Below are 16,923 nucleotides of genomic sequence, written 5' to 3' on the forward strand. Positions count from 1 at the left end.
GACCATAAAAGTCTCCAATACATCTTTAAACAAAAGGACCTGAATTTGCGACAGAAAAAGTGGCTAGAGTTGCTGAAAGATTATGATGTTAAAATTCTATACCACCCAGGGAAAGTAAATATTGTAGCAGATGCACTTAGCCGTAAATCCATGGGTAGCTTGGCAGATGTACGACCAGAACAAGAAAAGATAGTACATGATGTTTCCCAGTTAGCTAACCTTGGAGTCCGTTTGGCTGATTCTAGTGATGGTGGAGCTTATATTCGAGGAGTTGTTGAATCCTCTATCATGGAAGAGGTAAAGCAACGCCAGTATGAAGACCCTATTCTGGCACAGTACCGGGATGCAACCCTTCAAAAGGGAAGGACCCCATTCGAGGTCACACCTGACGGAGTGCTAAGATATAGGAGCAGATTATGCGTACTTGAGATTATGGGGCTATGACAACAAGTTTTGGGAGAGGCACACTATGCCCGGTATTCTGTGCATCCAGGGTCGACAAAGATGTATCATAACCTTAGATGGTTATACTGGTAGAATGGCATGAAGAAGGATATAGCGGAGTTTGTAGACCAATGCCCAAACTACCAACAGGTTAAAATTGAGCATCAGAAGCGTGGCGGACTATTACAAGAGATGGAAATCCCGACTTAGAAGTGGGAAGCAATTAATATGAATTTTATTACAGGCTTACCTCGTACTCCACGGAAGTATGATTCCATATGGGTGATTGTAGATAGGCTGACAAAATCAGCCCACTTTATTCCAGTTAGAACTATATATTCAGCGGGGGACTATGCAAGGTTATATATCAAAGAGATAGTAAGACTTCATGGGATTCCCATAGCTATTATCTCAGACAGAGGGGCTTAATCATTTCAGAAGGGATTGGGAACACAAATAAATCTTAGTACAGCATTTCACCCTCAGACTGATGGGCAAGCTGAACGCACTATTCAGACGCTAGAAGATATGTTACGGGCCTGTATTATTGACTTTAGAGGTAGTTGGGATGACCATCTGCCACTTATTGAGTTTGCCTATAATAACAGCTACCATTCTAGCATTCAGATGGCCATGAATGACAATAGATTCCATTTCATGTTGAGATTGAACAATGTTGGAGCATCGATACTGCAAAAAAGATTGATTGCTTGTCAGAAAACAAGTGAATAATTGATACATGATAATTCTGATACATAAACATGATGTATCAGAAATATTAATCCTTGATACAAGAGAAACTGATAGAAAAACAACATTAGCTGAAGTAGTAGAATCTGATACATGAATGCAGATGTATCATGAGATGAGATGTAATTCTTGATACATTATAATTTGATACATAAGATAGAGTTTTCATGAACTGTAAATACTAATAAATGATTTTCTGCTACATATAATTATATGTATCAGAAAGGTTATAACTTGATAAATTTTCATTTGATATATAAAGTAGATGTATCAGAGATATTATATCTTGATACATTTATAACCTGATACATAAATATAGCAGTTGATACATCTACTTTATGAATCAAATTATATTGTATCAAGGTCATGAATATATAATGTATCTTAGATGTTATGTATAATGAATCAGTGCATAAACGAATAATCTTCAATATATGTACCTTACTCAAGATGGTAGACATGAAGGTTTCAAATTTTGGCTTCACGGCAACAACACGCTAGTTAAGTGTTACATTCCGTATTTTTGCATCTTGGATTATTCGTAAGCTAACGGTTATAAATTCAAGAACTTTTAATTTTGAATTTTAAAAGGACATGATTTGTTGTAGATGTCAAGTTATATGAATAATTTATGTGAAGTAAAATACATCTCAAGAAGGACCCTTGGGCCAAATTAAAATAAAAGCCATCAGATATGTTTTTCTTAAAGTCACATTTCGGGTAAGCTGACTTCGGGAGGCCATAACCTCTTTAGAATTTGGGAATTTGGGAAACCTCTCAAAATGAAAGTTGTAGATAATGAAAATATCTTTCCAACCATAGGTCATGGGATGAAATACGATATCGTACTAATACGATATAGACATTTTAAGTCTGACAAGCCAAACTAAATAGTGGATTCGGCCCAACCCAATTCTAATTCGGGTCAGGCCCAATGCCCACGAAATTAAATCTAATTTTTTATATCTATTCCTTCATACTTCAGACCAAGACAATTCTGGAAATTTCCAGAGAGAGAGATAAAGGGAGTTCTTGAGAGAAATACCAAATCCGACCAAAATTCGAGTCCCAAAATCCGAAGCTCATGAAGAAAAAATTGTTGTACATCGCGTTAGCTTCAATTTGAGGTAGATATCAATCAATAAGGAGAATATTCAATGTGGTCTCTGCAAATTTAAGGTAATATTAAAGTCTTCTTTTCAATGTTAACAAGTTTAGTTAGAGTTTTAACGGATTAGAACGGAGAAAATAGTGTTATAAACTCATTTGGTAATTTGTTGAGATTTATGGGTTAAAGGGTTGTTTTAGGTAGATTAAATAGATGGAATTAGCTTAGTGATGATGTATAATAATGGTTGATATTATTTTGATGTTGTTGATGAGTTATTGTTCTTGAATTTGGAGGAATAAGGTGTATGAAGATTATGAATGTTCAAATCCGTTTTTGGAATTGTGTAGCTGGTAGTAATTCTAGAATATCTCATTGTGTAGACCTCCGATTTTAGATATTAAATATGTTTTGGAAAGCTAATACATGTACCTACAACTCTTATGTTTATGTTATAGTCTATATCTGCTGTTATTATATCTAACAATGAGGATGAATCATAAGAAATATTATGTCCAGATTCTGGATTGAAAAATCCCTCATGTATAGCTGTTAGTGTTTTGATGATATCTCTTTGTAGAAAATGAGTTTTGAGTTGATTGCTTTTGCATTGGAAACTTAAGACAGAGATATAAACATTTCACTAAGGTCATAAAGTCCAGTTTTGCTATTTTTATTTTCAAAATTTAGATACAACTTGAGGTACTCGGCTTTCCGAATTTACTGCTTTGGTAACATGAGTCGGGTGGAAACATTCTAGGCTTATTGTCAATAATAAATCTTATTTTGTGTCAATATTTTGGATTGTTGATGTTGCTTGATGATTATATGGCTGGTTTGAAAGTAGAAAAAGTGAGCGGTATAGGAGAGGTGCTGTCCAATATTTTTTAGAAATAACCTACTAACGATATAGTACGTTTTATTCTTGTTCATAGCTTAACCATAGTGCTTAACGTTTTAATATAGGTTGAGACAATATTGGACAGCATATACTTATAAACACTAAAGGTATGTAAAGTTAATATTTTCTTCTTTTGGCATGATCCATGTGAAAGGAACGAATGACATATGCTTAAATCCCAAAGAAACTCTTATTCGTAGATACACTCGGATGGCTAACGTTCTTGATTTTCAGAATTTATATTGTTATGTCTTGACTCATGTGTATGATTCTATCCATCCTAGTTGGTATAACTCATGTTGTGGTATAATTCATATTTTAGTATAATCCATAATTTGTGTGATTCATAATGACTATTGTCTTGGTTGTCAAATGATGGACTATTTTGGTTATTCCATTAAGTCTCCGATAATGATCAAATTACACAAGATTGCTAATGATATCCTATTCGTGCATATTGTTATAGTATTATTCACTGAGTCTTACAATAGGCCGGGTATGTTATCATATATGGATTCCACTACATTATTCATCGAGTCCCTTACTAGAGGGATGGGTACGTGATATGATAATATGATGTTAGGATGATATGATAATATAATTATAACACCGAGTCCCATAATGGGCCGGGTACGTTATCAGTGTACACTACTCTATTCACCGAGCCCCTTGCTAAAGGGTCGGGTATGGTATATATATATATATATATATATATATATAACGATATATTGATATAATTATGACACCGAGTCCCCTCACGGGCCGGGTATGATATATGATGATGATATGCATGTATTCATTTCATAAGATACAGGTATAGTGATTAGCTCCTGAATCTTTATTGCAGATGTGATCTCCTTTACGGTATTTTATGCTTTATATACTCGGTACATAGTTCGTACTGACCCCCTTTCTTTGGGAGGCTGCATTTCATGCCCGCAGGTACAGATACTCATTTTGGAGAGCCGCCAGCTTAGGATTCTACTCAACGGGTTTGAAGTGCTCCATTGTCTCGGAGCCCGAATTTTGGGTACTAATCCTTATAATATATATATATATATATATATATATATATATATATATATATATATTTGTGTATTTAGGGGTACGACGGGGCCCAGTCCCGTCATATGCTATTGTTAATCCTCTTAGAGGTCTATAGACACATGAGTGGGTTGTATATAGATATTATCTGGTGTACTAGTATGACTTATGTTTTTGGACGTTTACATTCGGAGTGGAAGCCTTTTCGGCTTACATATTATGTTGTCTTATTTTTGACAATTAATACTCCCCAAGAAATAGGTGATTTTGGTATATATATAAGTAACAGTTTGAGACAACGTGCTACCCATATAAATCCTATATCATATTTAATTGCCGATTGACTATAGATAATATGTGTGTATACGAGGGTCCAATTCGGACACTAGTCACGGAGCTAGGTCGTGACATTAAAAATTCTGGGAATTTTATTATCCATTCTTACAGCAATTTCAGAGGGCACTTGAGATACACATTCATATATCCATGCATTCAGAGCGTATGGCATGCCGCCTAGACGATACATTTGTTTGGCATTTGAAAATTCCTGTCTCATTCCTTTTATCAATTTGAAAAATGTTATTTTCCCCCATGGGTATTGCTCATACCTACCATCTTCTACCATCTTAAAATCATCAACATATATAGGTGCATCACCTAGTTGAGAAAAGACAAAAGTGTGAATGAAGTAGAGAATGGCCATCTGAACAGCGTCTTCATTTGTTTTCCATCCTCCAGCCAAAAAACGCTCAACGAAACGAGCTTTGTTGACCTTATTTTTTGCACCAGGAAAATATAAAGACAATAATCTACTTATTGGGTCATCAGAGTACCGAAAGTTATTGTTTTTATCGGTACATCACAAACCAGTAATGATAGCAAAATTATTTATTGTAAATCATAGTATATTACCCTGCACGTGATGAATATGCAATTCTTCTTTATTTTTTTGCTCTACCTCAAGAAGTAAGAGGCATTTAATGATTTTCCCTTAAAAATTACAGTTTGGCATATCTAAGTAGTGACCAAATATGGATTGCCTAAATAATTTTATACCTTCTTTACCTATTGATGATTCAAAATTATCAAGAAAATTAGCCTTATATGTCGTGCCGAATCTCAATGGGTGGGACGGGATCTTCTTGATGACATATTTTATTCCCTGCATTAACATAAAAATGGTTAAATACAACTTGAACTTTATACATAAATACGATGTATCATATGCATTAAAATATCTGATACATGAGATTCTGATACATACAGAAGATGTATCAGAAGCAGTAATGCTTTATAAATTATAATCTGATACATAAATGTAGATGTATCAGAATCATTAAAACTTGATACAATAGAAACTGACACTTAAATACGATGTATTAGAAATAGTAAATCTTCAAAAAAATTGCATTAAAAAAAAGACACTATGTATCAGAAGAGATAGCGCTTGATACATGATAAGCTGATACATAAACGATATGTATCAGAATCAAAAAACCTTCACAAAATTTTCATTAAAAAAACCTTAATTGAACCCATACTTTTGGGAGATTAGGGCGTGTTGTAACCCCTTCAATCTTGTTGTCTATTTCTTTGGGTGCATGTTTAACTGTAGCTTTTGACTTCAATTTCTCGTGTAGCTTATCCATCACTGCTGGATCGTTACGATGTTTGAATGTAACCTCGTCGTAACCTTTCCAAGATGAATCAGAACCAGGTGAAATAAGAATTCCTTGATTTTTATCAGACTGTTTGAGACCATGAACGGATTCTATATGTATCATTGAAGGTATGAGATACAAAAACAGAAAGATTTACAAAAGAAAGCAAATGATAACAATTTTAGAAGATTTTTTAAAGATTTACAAAAGAAATCAAACGATACAAATTTTAGGAGAAATCAGATTAAATAAGGATGAAGTGAAATTCCATATAAGTAAAGATTAAAATATACCTTAGTTAGAACCTTGAAATTGAGTAACAGATGTACTCATAAATTTAAAATCTCAAAAACTGTTGAAAAGGAGCGAATTAGGGCGAGCAAATTAGGGCGAGGATATAGGAGGAAGCGTGATGTATCAGTGAGGGAGAGAGAGTTAAAGGAAAAAGAGTGATTTTAGAATTTTTTTGGTGTAATAGGAAATAAAAGTAAATATGACATCAGTATATATGTAAAAGGGTAATTACCCTTTAATAATAACAAATTATGTTGATATTATTGAGTTCTCAAAACACAACAACAACAAACATATAATACATACAAATATACACTAGCAGGTATACATATATATAATCATACATGCATACATATACTAGCCGTTGTACATGTATATGTGGGTGGATCTAAGGAGCGAAGGTATTCACCCGAACTCCCTCAACAAAATATTATATTATATATATAAGGTAAAAAAATTATATATATATATATATATATATATATAAAGATTTTGAATCCCCTAAAAATAATATTAGAGATTGACTTAGTGTTTTGGGGTTGTAAGGCCTCATTTGTTTTCATTAAGATTAAAACATTTAAATCTGAATGCACAACTGAATATTTAGATATACATTCAGGTTTAGACCTTTAAGATCTGAATATTAAACAGTTACGACTGTTTGTTTTTTAAACATATGAATATATAAAAATTGTCTTTATTTAATAAATAATAAAAATAAATTTTAAATAAAATATTGAATTATTCTAATATTATATCAATAAAATATTTTAAAATTTAATATGATAATTAGTGGTGGTGATGACTAGTGATGATGATTGTATGTGATAATTTGGGATGATGTTTACTGGTGATGGTGATTATGGGTATGATATAATGGTTGGAACTAATGATTATTGTGATTATTGTTGGTAGCAATTGATAATGATAACTAATGACAGTGGTGAATGATGATGGGGGGTTAGTCATATATAATAATGACTAATTATGATAATTATCGATAGTGATTAGCGAATGTAATAATGGTTGGTGGTGATGATTATTATTGGTGGCTAATGGTGATGACAATTGATTTTTGTAATTGACGGTAGTTGTGGTTGAGCTGAGGATGGTGATTGTGGATGACAAGTGGTGGTGATTGGTGATAGTTGTGGTTGTGGATAGTAGGTGGTAGTGATTGATAGTGGTTGTGTGTGGTGAATAAAAGTAGATGGAGGGATGTTAAACTGTCATATTTGAAGAAAATTTTAAATAGATATTTTAATGATATAAGACTTTATTATAAATCTTATTAATTCAGACCCATCAAGTGTTTATAAACTAAGAAAAACAAATGCACTTAATGATTAAGATCTGGATTATTAAGATTGAGACCTTGAAAACAAACAGACTTAATGACTAAAATCCGAATGATTAAAAGTAATATCTTCTTTAAGTGCAAACAAATGAGGCCTAAATCACCTTGAGGTTCCAAGATGAATCTCAATTACTACATTTTATATTTCGAATGTTCTTAGTGAAAATTCTAAATCTGTCACTGCATATATATAACCATACATACAAAAACAATCCACTATACAATAAATATCTAATTATTTTTTTATGATAATTTAAAATTATCACTTAAATGGATAATTAGTGGGCTTAAGTCGTTATATCACATAATTTTCCTTTCTTGAGATTTTATGCATATATATATATATACACAAAATAAGACCCTTAATTATCCAATATAGTAGGATTTTTTCGTTCACCAAATATAGAAGGATTTTCTTTGAAAACATACATAAAACTATGCTTTAAATCTCGCCCATGATTTCATATATAAATATTATATTAAATATGTATATAAACTAAAAAGATAAAATATATCAAATAAATTGAAACGAAGTGATTTTCTACCTAATAATAAAAGCAAAAAAAGACAAAAGAGAAGAAAGAAATTTAGTTGAGAATTAATTGTTAGTGGGAAACGAGGAGAATCCAATCCCAAATAATTGTACAGAATACAGTTCCCCACATCCTCCATCAGAAAACACTTGAATCATTTGTGTCCACATGTCCCCTCATTGTACTGTGTAAAGTATTTATTTTCTTTTATTGTGATTTATTTGTCTTATTTTAATTTTGATATGATATTTTTAAAATAAAAGATTGTTTTAAAATTTTATTATTTTAAATTAAAGTATATCAAATATCAAAATGATGTTTAATTTTGTAATTTTAAACACGTCATATGAAAAATTAAAATTAAAAAATTGTTAAAAATTTCAATTTGTTTGACTTATTTTGACATAAAATAGAGTTTTAAAAAGTATAAAAAAAATTGAATCATGTGGTCTAAAATTAAAGATAATTTCCTTTAATCTTGTAATTTTAAATATGTTATGTCGAACGCTGAAATTAAAGAATTGTTAAAAAAAGAAAGAATTGTTCTTTTTGGAAAACAAACATAAAAAAAGTATGTTAAATAAATTGAAACAAAAAAAGTATTTTTTAAAACGAATTATAAAAAAAAGTACAACAAGCAAATTGGAACTAGAGTTTTCAACAAATATCAATTCTTGGAAATTATGAAAGTTATATAAAAAATAAAATCATATCAAACAATTAGAACTCCTAAGATAAAGAGAGTGACATAAAATATAAATATAAAGAAAAGAGTATTCCGGTTGAACAATACTCCTTCCGTCTCATTCTCTATTAATTTTAGTTCGATTACAAAAAAGAATGATATTTTAAAAATTATTTTTATTTTTGAAATTTGATATTTCATTAAACACATCACATAAATTGAGGCGAACGAAAATGATGAACTTTTTATTTAGTTTTTATTTTAATTTAATGTTTGATATTCGTATTAATGTAATTAATTTAAATTTACATCTAAGATCCATTTGAGGATAATGTTTCCTGCCAAAAATTGTATGTGATGAGCTGAATGTGTATCTAGTGAGATGTATGAGTGTAAAGAGAAGATAAAAGAGAAGGAAATTTTTTGGTGAAATTAAAACCATAAACTTAAATGATGTTACAACCTATTAACTACATTTAAATTTTTGTGTTAACTTTTAAATTTTAAATTAATTAGACAACTTATGTTTCCTCTTTATTGTTTCACATTTTCTAGACTTTTTAGTCGTGGATATGATAATATTGTTGGATAAAGTGGATAATCTAGTATCATTAAGCTTCTATGTAGTAAATTTTTTATTATATTTGGACATAGACTAATGCTTCACAAACCTAACTTTTGTTTATCAAATTAGTTCATTATTTTAACTTCAAATTTAAAATTATAGAATTTAAAGTTGGAAAAAAAAAACGTGTTAGGAGATTTTCATTGTTTTGAAGTTTTCAATCACAACACTTATTAAACTGTTTTTTTTATACCTATTCAAATGCAATTTCAACTTTCACATTTTTTTTAATAAATAAACATTCAACGTAAAATATACAAAAATTTTAAATCTCAATCAATTCTTGGCCAAAACTCCTAAATTTAATATAAATTATTAATTTCATCAATGAATTATATACAGGCTTAACCCCCCGTTCTCTCCCGTTTCTTTACTTGATTAATTAAATTTAGATATCTGGCACATCACATACCAAGTTGTTTCAAATTCTTATAGAAGAATGAAATTCTTAATAAAAAATAGAGAGAACAATTGAAAAACACTCATAAAAATTTAGATGTGTATTTCAGTCATGTTACACAATCAAAAATATATTTAAATTCAATTAATCAAATAAAATAATATTTTTAAGACGGTCAATAGTTTCGAAGATGAAATTTACGATAATAGCCTAGACTAAGCTACTTCTACATATCTATTTGTCCAGTCTCTTTGTTATCATTAGCTTCCATCTTCATTTTATTTCCCTCACATCTGAACAAACAAAAAAACAAAAACAAATTATCAAAAACAAAGAAAATGGATGAACTAATTGTTTCTTCTTCATCATCATCATCATCATTTTTCATACCATCCTTACTTTCTCAAAGTACCCAAACTTCATCAAACCTTCAACAAATGCTTCAACATATTCTCAAGATTCAAACAGATTCTTGGGCATATGTTATTTTCTGGCAAACTTCAAATGACGACGATGATGGTCGTCTTTTTTTAGCTTGGGGTGATGGTCATTTCCATGGTACTAAATCCAAAAAAGGAACTCAAGTTAATGGTAACAACAAAGCTAGTCAACAATCTGCAGAAAGGAAAAATGTTATAAAAGGAATTCAAGCTTTAATTTGTGAGAATGGGGAAGAAGAAGAAGAAGAAGATGTTGGTGGTGAAGTTACTGATGCGGAATGGTTTTATGTTATGTCTTTAGCTCAATCTTTTTCTATTGGTGATGGTGTACCTGGTCAAGTATTTAGTACTGGTTCTTTTATGTGGTTAACTGGTGCTAAACAACTTGAGTTTTGTAATTGTGAAAGGGCTAAAGAAGCTTATGTTCATGGAATTGAAACTCTTGTATGTATTCCAACCTCAAAAGGAGTACTTGAATTGGGTTCAAATGAACAAATTAAAGAGAATTGGAGCTTGATTCAACAAGTCAAGTCACTTTTTTCTTCATATCGAGAAGAAACTGGTTCTTTTGCTGATATTGGTCTTTTCTCTTGCTTAGAACAGAACACCACCACCATCAACACCAATACCAGCATCAAAAATCCGAAATCAGAGGAAACTAAAACAAAAATAGTTTTAGTTTCCCCTGAATCTGACCATTCGGATTCCGATTGTCAAGTACTATTGGATAAGCCAATGGAGAAGAAAACCTCAAAGAAAAGAGGGAGAAAGCCGGGGACAACACGCGATACCCCTTTGAACCACGTCGAAGCAGAGAGGCAAAGAAGGGAGAAATTGAACCATAGATTCTACGCGTTGCGTTCTGTTGTACCTCATGTTACGAAAATGGACAAAGCCTCATTGTTATCAGATGCTGTTGCATATATCAATGAATTGAAATCTAAAGTGGATGAATTGGAAGTTCAGCTTAGTAGAAAGCCAAAGAAATTGAAAATGGAGTGTACAGATAGTATTACTACGGTAGACAACCAAAGCACTACTACCACAACAACAACAAATTCTGTGGATCAAATCAGGCCTAAATCTTCGTCAGCAGCATCATTTGGTATACAAGACAATTTGAAAATGGAAGTCGAAGTAAAGATATTGGGTCCAGATGCGATTGTAAGGGTACAATCTGAAAATGTAAATTACCCATCTGCAAGATTGATGCGAGCACTTCAAGATCTTGAATTACATGTCCACCATGCTAGTATCTCTTGTGTTAAAGATCTTATGCTACAAGACATCGTTATTAAAGTTCCTATACGATTGGGTACTGAAGATCGATTAAAATACGCTCTAATTAGAAGCTTAGAGCAGCAGTAGCAATAGCAGAAGAATGTTTCATCCTTAAATTTCTTCAGTATTTTTGCGTTTTTTTTTTGTAATAAATTATTTCCTTTGTTCAACAACTAGTTTGTTATAATGAGATGACCAAATCCTTGTATAGCAAATAATTTGTCATGTGAAGATGCATGCACTTTTATGGACTACTCTTTCTAGTCTACTTCTGATACTTAAAAAGAAACAGTAAACTGCCATGTGTGAGTGGACGGAATCAGAATTTTAGTATACTTTTACCTTGTTGTATAATACTGAATTTTTTGATACAAATATATAACTTCAATCATGGTTATTGAATTCTAATGAACACGCATCATAGCTAAAGATGTGGATGTGCCCCAGTTACTATTTGCCAGTTGTGGGAATTATTAAAAAAGTTGAAGGGTCATGTTTGTTTGTCCTAAAATATCCACATATGTTCCCTCTTTTTCATGTTTATGTGGTTTCTATTGTTTTTACATGACCCCACCATTAAAAGACCAAAACGTTTTTTCTCATTTTTTAATTACACTATTCGTGTCTTTCTAAATACTCTAAAGTCTAAACAAACATGAAAAATATGTGCTTAGATTATTCTATTGTATATAATAGTCAATGAAAACTCTTCCTTAGCTCATCTTCCTGCTAAATTTTACATCAAATATTATATTTAATATAAAATTTGATACAAAATTAGTTCAATTCATATTAAATTTTGTACCAAATTTGATACGTGAATAGTGTAGCACCAAATTGATGCAAAGTTACTTCAATTCATATTAAATTTTGTACTAAATTTGGTGTGTGAATAGTATAGCACCAAATGACTTCAATTCATGTTAATTTGGTGCTACACTATTCACACACCAAATTTGGTACAAAATTTAACATGAATTGAAGTAACTTTACATCAAATTAATTTGGTGCTACACTATTCATCACACCAATTGTCTTTTATTATTATTTTATTATATCATATTTTTAATTAAATATTATATAAATTGGTATGTTTTAATTAAAATTTTTTATTAGGTTTACTTAATATTTTTATAATATTAATTTTAGATTAAAATTTTAATTTTTTTATATATTATTTTCCTTTGCTTGAATTTTTTTGAAATTAAATCTATGTTAATTCTACTATAAATTTGAATTTGATATAAGTACGATTAACCTTGACAAAAATTAAATATGCAAAAATATAAATTGGTGAATATATTAACTTCATGTATTATAATGCACAATATGATAATTGAGGATAAACGTGATCTTAACGCACCAATTCAAGATGCTATAGATGGTTCCACTCCGATGGTAGAAATGATAGTAGATGAAAATTATCGATTTCAACAATTTCTTGCTCGACATAACAAAATTAAGGACAAGGAAGCTCATTTTGAACTACGTAATGCATTAATAGAGCATTTATGAGAGTACCGTAGTGATCTTGAAAGTTGAATATTTATGTAGAACCTAAAATAAAATTTTTAATTGTGTAATATTTATTTAATTATATTTCGTTAATGATTTCACTTTTATTTGTGTTATCCATTATTATATATAATATGTAATATTTGCTAGCAATTTATACTATTTAAAAAATTATGATATAAAATAATTTTGTATTAAACGACTATAATTTGAAACAATATGAAAATTATATATAGAGAATGTTTTTTAGAAAGAATTTTATTTTATGAAATAAAAAAAAAATTAAATAAGAAATAATAATATAATAATAAAGAGAGAAAAATAGCTTTTTTGATATAAAATTTGATGCAATGGATTGGATTTCGCTAGCACCAAATTTGATACAAAATTTGGTGATAGGGTCGGAGATGCACGTCAAAATCCCACTTGAGGCTTGCACAACTATGCAATTTATATCAGAGACTCTTTTGTTCCAATTTAGGTCATATATTTTTTTAGAGTTCCTTTGATGGTTAATTAAAATTATATATATTAGTAATATATGAATTAGTTATAAAAAAATAATATATTATTTTATGTAGTTATATAGATTTAGTTATTTATGTATTAGTTATTTCATCTACTATTTTAGATATAATTATATAGGATTCTCTTATAACTTATACATGTATTAGTTATGCAGTTTTTTAAATTATAAATCAAACACCATACAATTTTGCATAAATAATATCATATTAGATAGTTGGTTAGATTTATGTATAAATTATAAAAAAATAATATATTATTTTATGCAGTTATATATATATATATATTTTTTAAGGGAACAAACCCTACACGAGGCTCCCAACTCTCGTGCACAGTCAGGGGTTGAGCAGCACCCCTAAGCCTTAACATAAATAAACAAAATAAAAATACAAGGAGGGGGACATAAACCTTACCTCCGATCCTATGTTGGTTCATAAGTCGGTTAACCTATTAAGGTCAGCTAACTCATCCCCGATACAAAAAAGAGGCTAACTATAACTAGAAAGCAGTAAATCTATGAGAGGACTCCTCCCGGTACAAATCGACTAGGAAAGCATAAATGAGGGAGACTCTCCCCTTCCATGAGAAAAAAGAGAGTAACCTATACTATTCCTATTCAACTATGCTACGTATCAGACATAGCTAAATTGAAGAAGAAAAAAGTATATGAAACTTCTAACTCGCATGGGATGGGAAAATTCTTTTCATCTTTGCCCTTTTTAGTCTTGTCATACCAAGTAAGTCCAAGAAAATATGCAACAACATCAATACAAGGATGAGTAGTTAAGGAGGATAAAAGGATAGGAAGTAAAAGGAGCTATAGCAGCCAGTAGCCTTGGGGTTGTTGTTGAGGATCATAAAAGATAGAGTAGTTGTGTCTCTCTGACTTGAGCAGCTGATTGGATATGCACCATTGTGTGCCTTGCATTTTGCATAGTTCCAGTGCTGTCGAAGCTAATCAGGGGTGTACTTGCACATCCACACATGAACCAAGAAGGAGTTCCAAGAGTCTTGAATGTAAAGGAGTTGTTGCAGGTGTTGAAAGAATGCATATGGTATGCATGGAGAGGTGATGGGAGTAGGTGAGGCCCTTGCTTGTGTGGCTGTTGTCTCCCTTTGTCTGAGACTTTGTGTACCTGCACAACCAAGCAACCAAAGAGCCAAACAAGTATGGGAGGTGTGATGGCTCTTGCAAACCTGCAGGCAGCTTCTTGATACAAGTAGTCAAGGAAGGTTGCTGCATTCCTGTAACCAGCTCCTTATTGCCTCTCCCAACAAGCAAATCTGGAAGCTGATGTATGAAGTAGTAATGACTTGTAGTTGCTCATTGAGTGCTGTAAATTGTTGGTACAGATGCTGGATGTTGATGGCTGCTGGTGCTCTGAGAACCCAAGCATTCTCAACTTTGAAGTTGTAGCTGGGGTGCACAAAAGCTGTTGCAGGTGTTGAGACCAGGAACCTGGTATGTAGTAGTGTTGCTGTGATGATGAGGTCCAAGTAAGCCAAGTAGTTGTCTCCCTTAGTGTGAGGATTTATGGACCTGCAGAGACAAACAAAACCAACAAACCACACAACCAAACAAATCTGCAAACTACTGTAACTAGTACTATTAACTAGTAGTTGTTTCTTATGTGCCTGCACATAATAAGTAAAGGAGCAAGGAGCTTCAGGAGTTTTGGGATGCAAACAGTCTACTTCAGGTGTTGTAGTGAGGGAATTGGCTTGAGTGGAGAGCTGATGTGTTGGTGAAGTCCTAGCTTGTAAGGTTGCTGTCTCTATGTTGATGCCTTTTATTTGCAAAGGTGCCCCATCAGGTGTTATACTTACACAAAAACCATCAAAGAAAAACGAACAGCCAACCAGACAGAAAAACCAGGATGGGCCTTGTGTAGCAGTCTTGGAGTTTCTATTTGATTTGGTGGTTGTATCTTTGATGTCCTCCATGTAGTTGTTGTTAATGCATGTTGATGTAGCACTCCAGCAACCTGCAACAATACAACAAACAAACAAAAGCAAGAAAGAACTTGCACAAGCTAGCAAAAAGGAAAGGACCTCTAATAGTGTTTTGGAGCATGTTTGCTTTTTCAAGGTCGCTCGCCTAACGTCTTCAATTATCCGATTGAGCTGAAACTCCTTGAGACTTGCAGAAACATGCTTTTCTTTTGTCCTGCAAGATTTTGAGGCATTTTGCACAGGTTGGAACTTCCAAATAGCAAAATGCTCCCTCTTTATGCAGTTATATAGATTTAGTTATTTATGTATTAGTTATTTCATCTACTATTTTAGATATAATTATATAGGATTCTCTCATAACTTATACATGTATTAGTTATGCAGTTTTTTAAATTATAAATCAAACACCATATAATTTTCTAAATTATAAATCAAACCCCATATTAAATTTATACATAAATCTAACCAACTATCTAATATGATATTATTTATGCAAAATTTAATATATGTATATCTTTTTTCCCTAACTAACTACCAAATGACCCTTAATTTATTTTTAAAAATATTATTTGTTATAATTTAAAAATAACTTATCTATGAAATTCTCTTATGATACTTAATAAAATAATTTATGGTCATAAAAATATCTAAAATATATTTTATACAATAAAATTTCAAAATAATCCCTTTTTTCTTATACCCGGTTTTAAACACACCAAACAAGAAAGTAGACTCTCCTTTCTTAGCGTATCCGTCCAATTTTATGTCAAGTCAAATAATGCTATATAAATTCAAACGGAAGAAGTATAATCTTTCGTTAGTTGCTAATCCTATAACGTTGCTTAAGCTTCTTTGATTTTGTTTGTTTTAAAAAATGTAGTTTATTAAGTTCATTCACTGAAATGATTAGCAAAAAAAAATTACTTCAGTATTATATTATGTTAACTTATAAAAGGTTATCTTTAGCACGGAAAAATGTTACTCAAATAAATTTGCCCATATACTATGTAGGATTGCTCAATTTTACCGTTAATTTTATCTCATCATTGTCCTAAGACTTCTGTATCAAAGCATATTTTCAAACCACAGGTAATTTTTATTCAGATTTCATAGGTATATTTAGAAATTTTCTAAATATCTTTAAATATTTGTATGTGAACTCAATTATTCTTGAAGTTATTGTAAAAACTCATAAAATTTAAAAGAATCTACTTCTGGATACTCCATGTGTTTTAAAATAAGTTGTGTTTTTAGCTTGGACACACTTTTTTAAGAAACTACTTATTCCTGAAAAATAATAAAAAATATTTTTATTAGCTTATTCATTGTAACAACCTGTTTCCGTCGTTAGGGACAGGTCAATGGGGAAGGATTTCAGGCCAGAAAACTTCAGGTAGTAACTTCAAA

General features: G+C 31.1%; 1 protein-coding gene across 1 annotated transcript; it reads left to right on the plus strand.

Moving 5' to 3' along the window:
• The first annotated feature begins 10,098 nt into the window (after positions 1–10,098).
• LOC129877468 (transcription factor MYC2-like) lies at positions 10,099–11,713 on the plus strand. Its single transcript, XM_055952973.1, has one exon. It carries the CDS (start codon positions 10,141–10,143, stop codon positions 11,608–11,610), a length of 1,470 nt encoding a protein of 489 aa, XP_055808948.1. The 5' UTR covers positions 10,099–10,140; the 3' UTR covers positions 11,611–11,713.
• The last annotated feature ends 5,210 nt before the right edge of the window (positions 11,714–16,923 follow it).

Source organism: Solanum dulcamara, chromosome 12, assembly GCF_947179165.1.
Source record: "Solanum dulcamara chromosome 12, daSolDulc1.2, whole genome shotgun sequence".
Taxonomy (NCBI): Eukaryota; Viridiplantae; Streptophyta; class Magnoliopsida; order Solanales; family Solanaceae; genus Solanum; species Solanum dulcamara.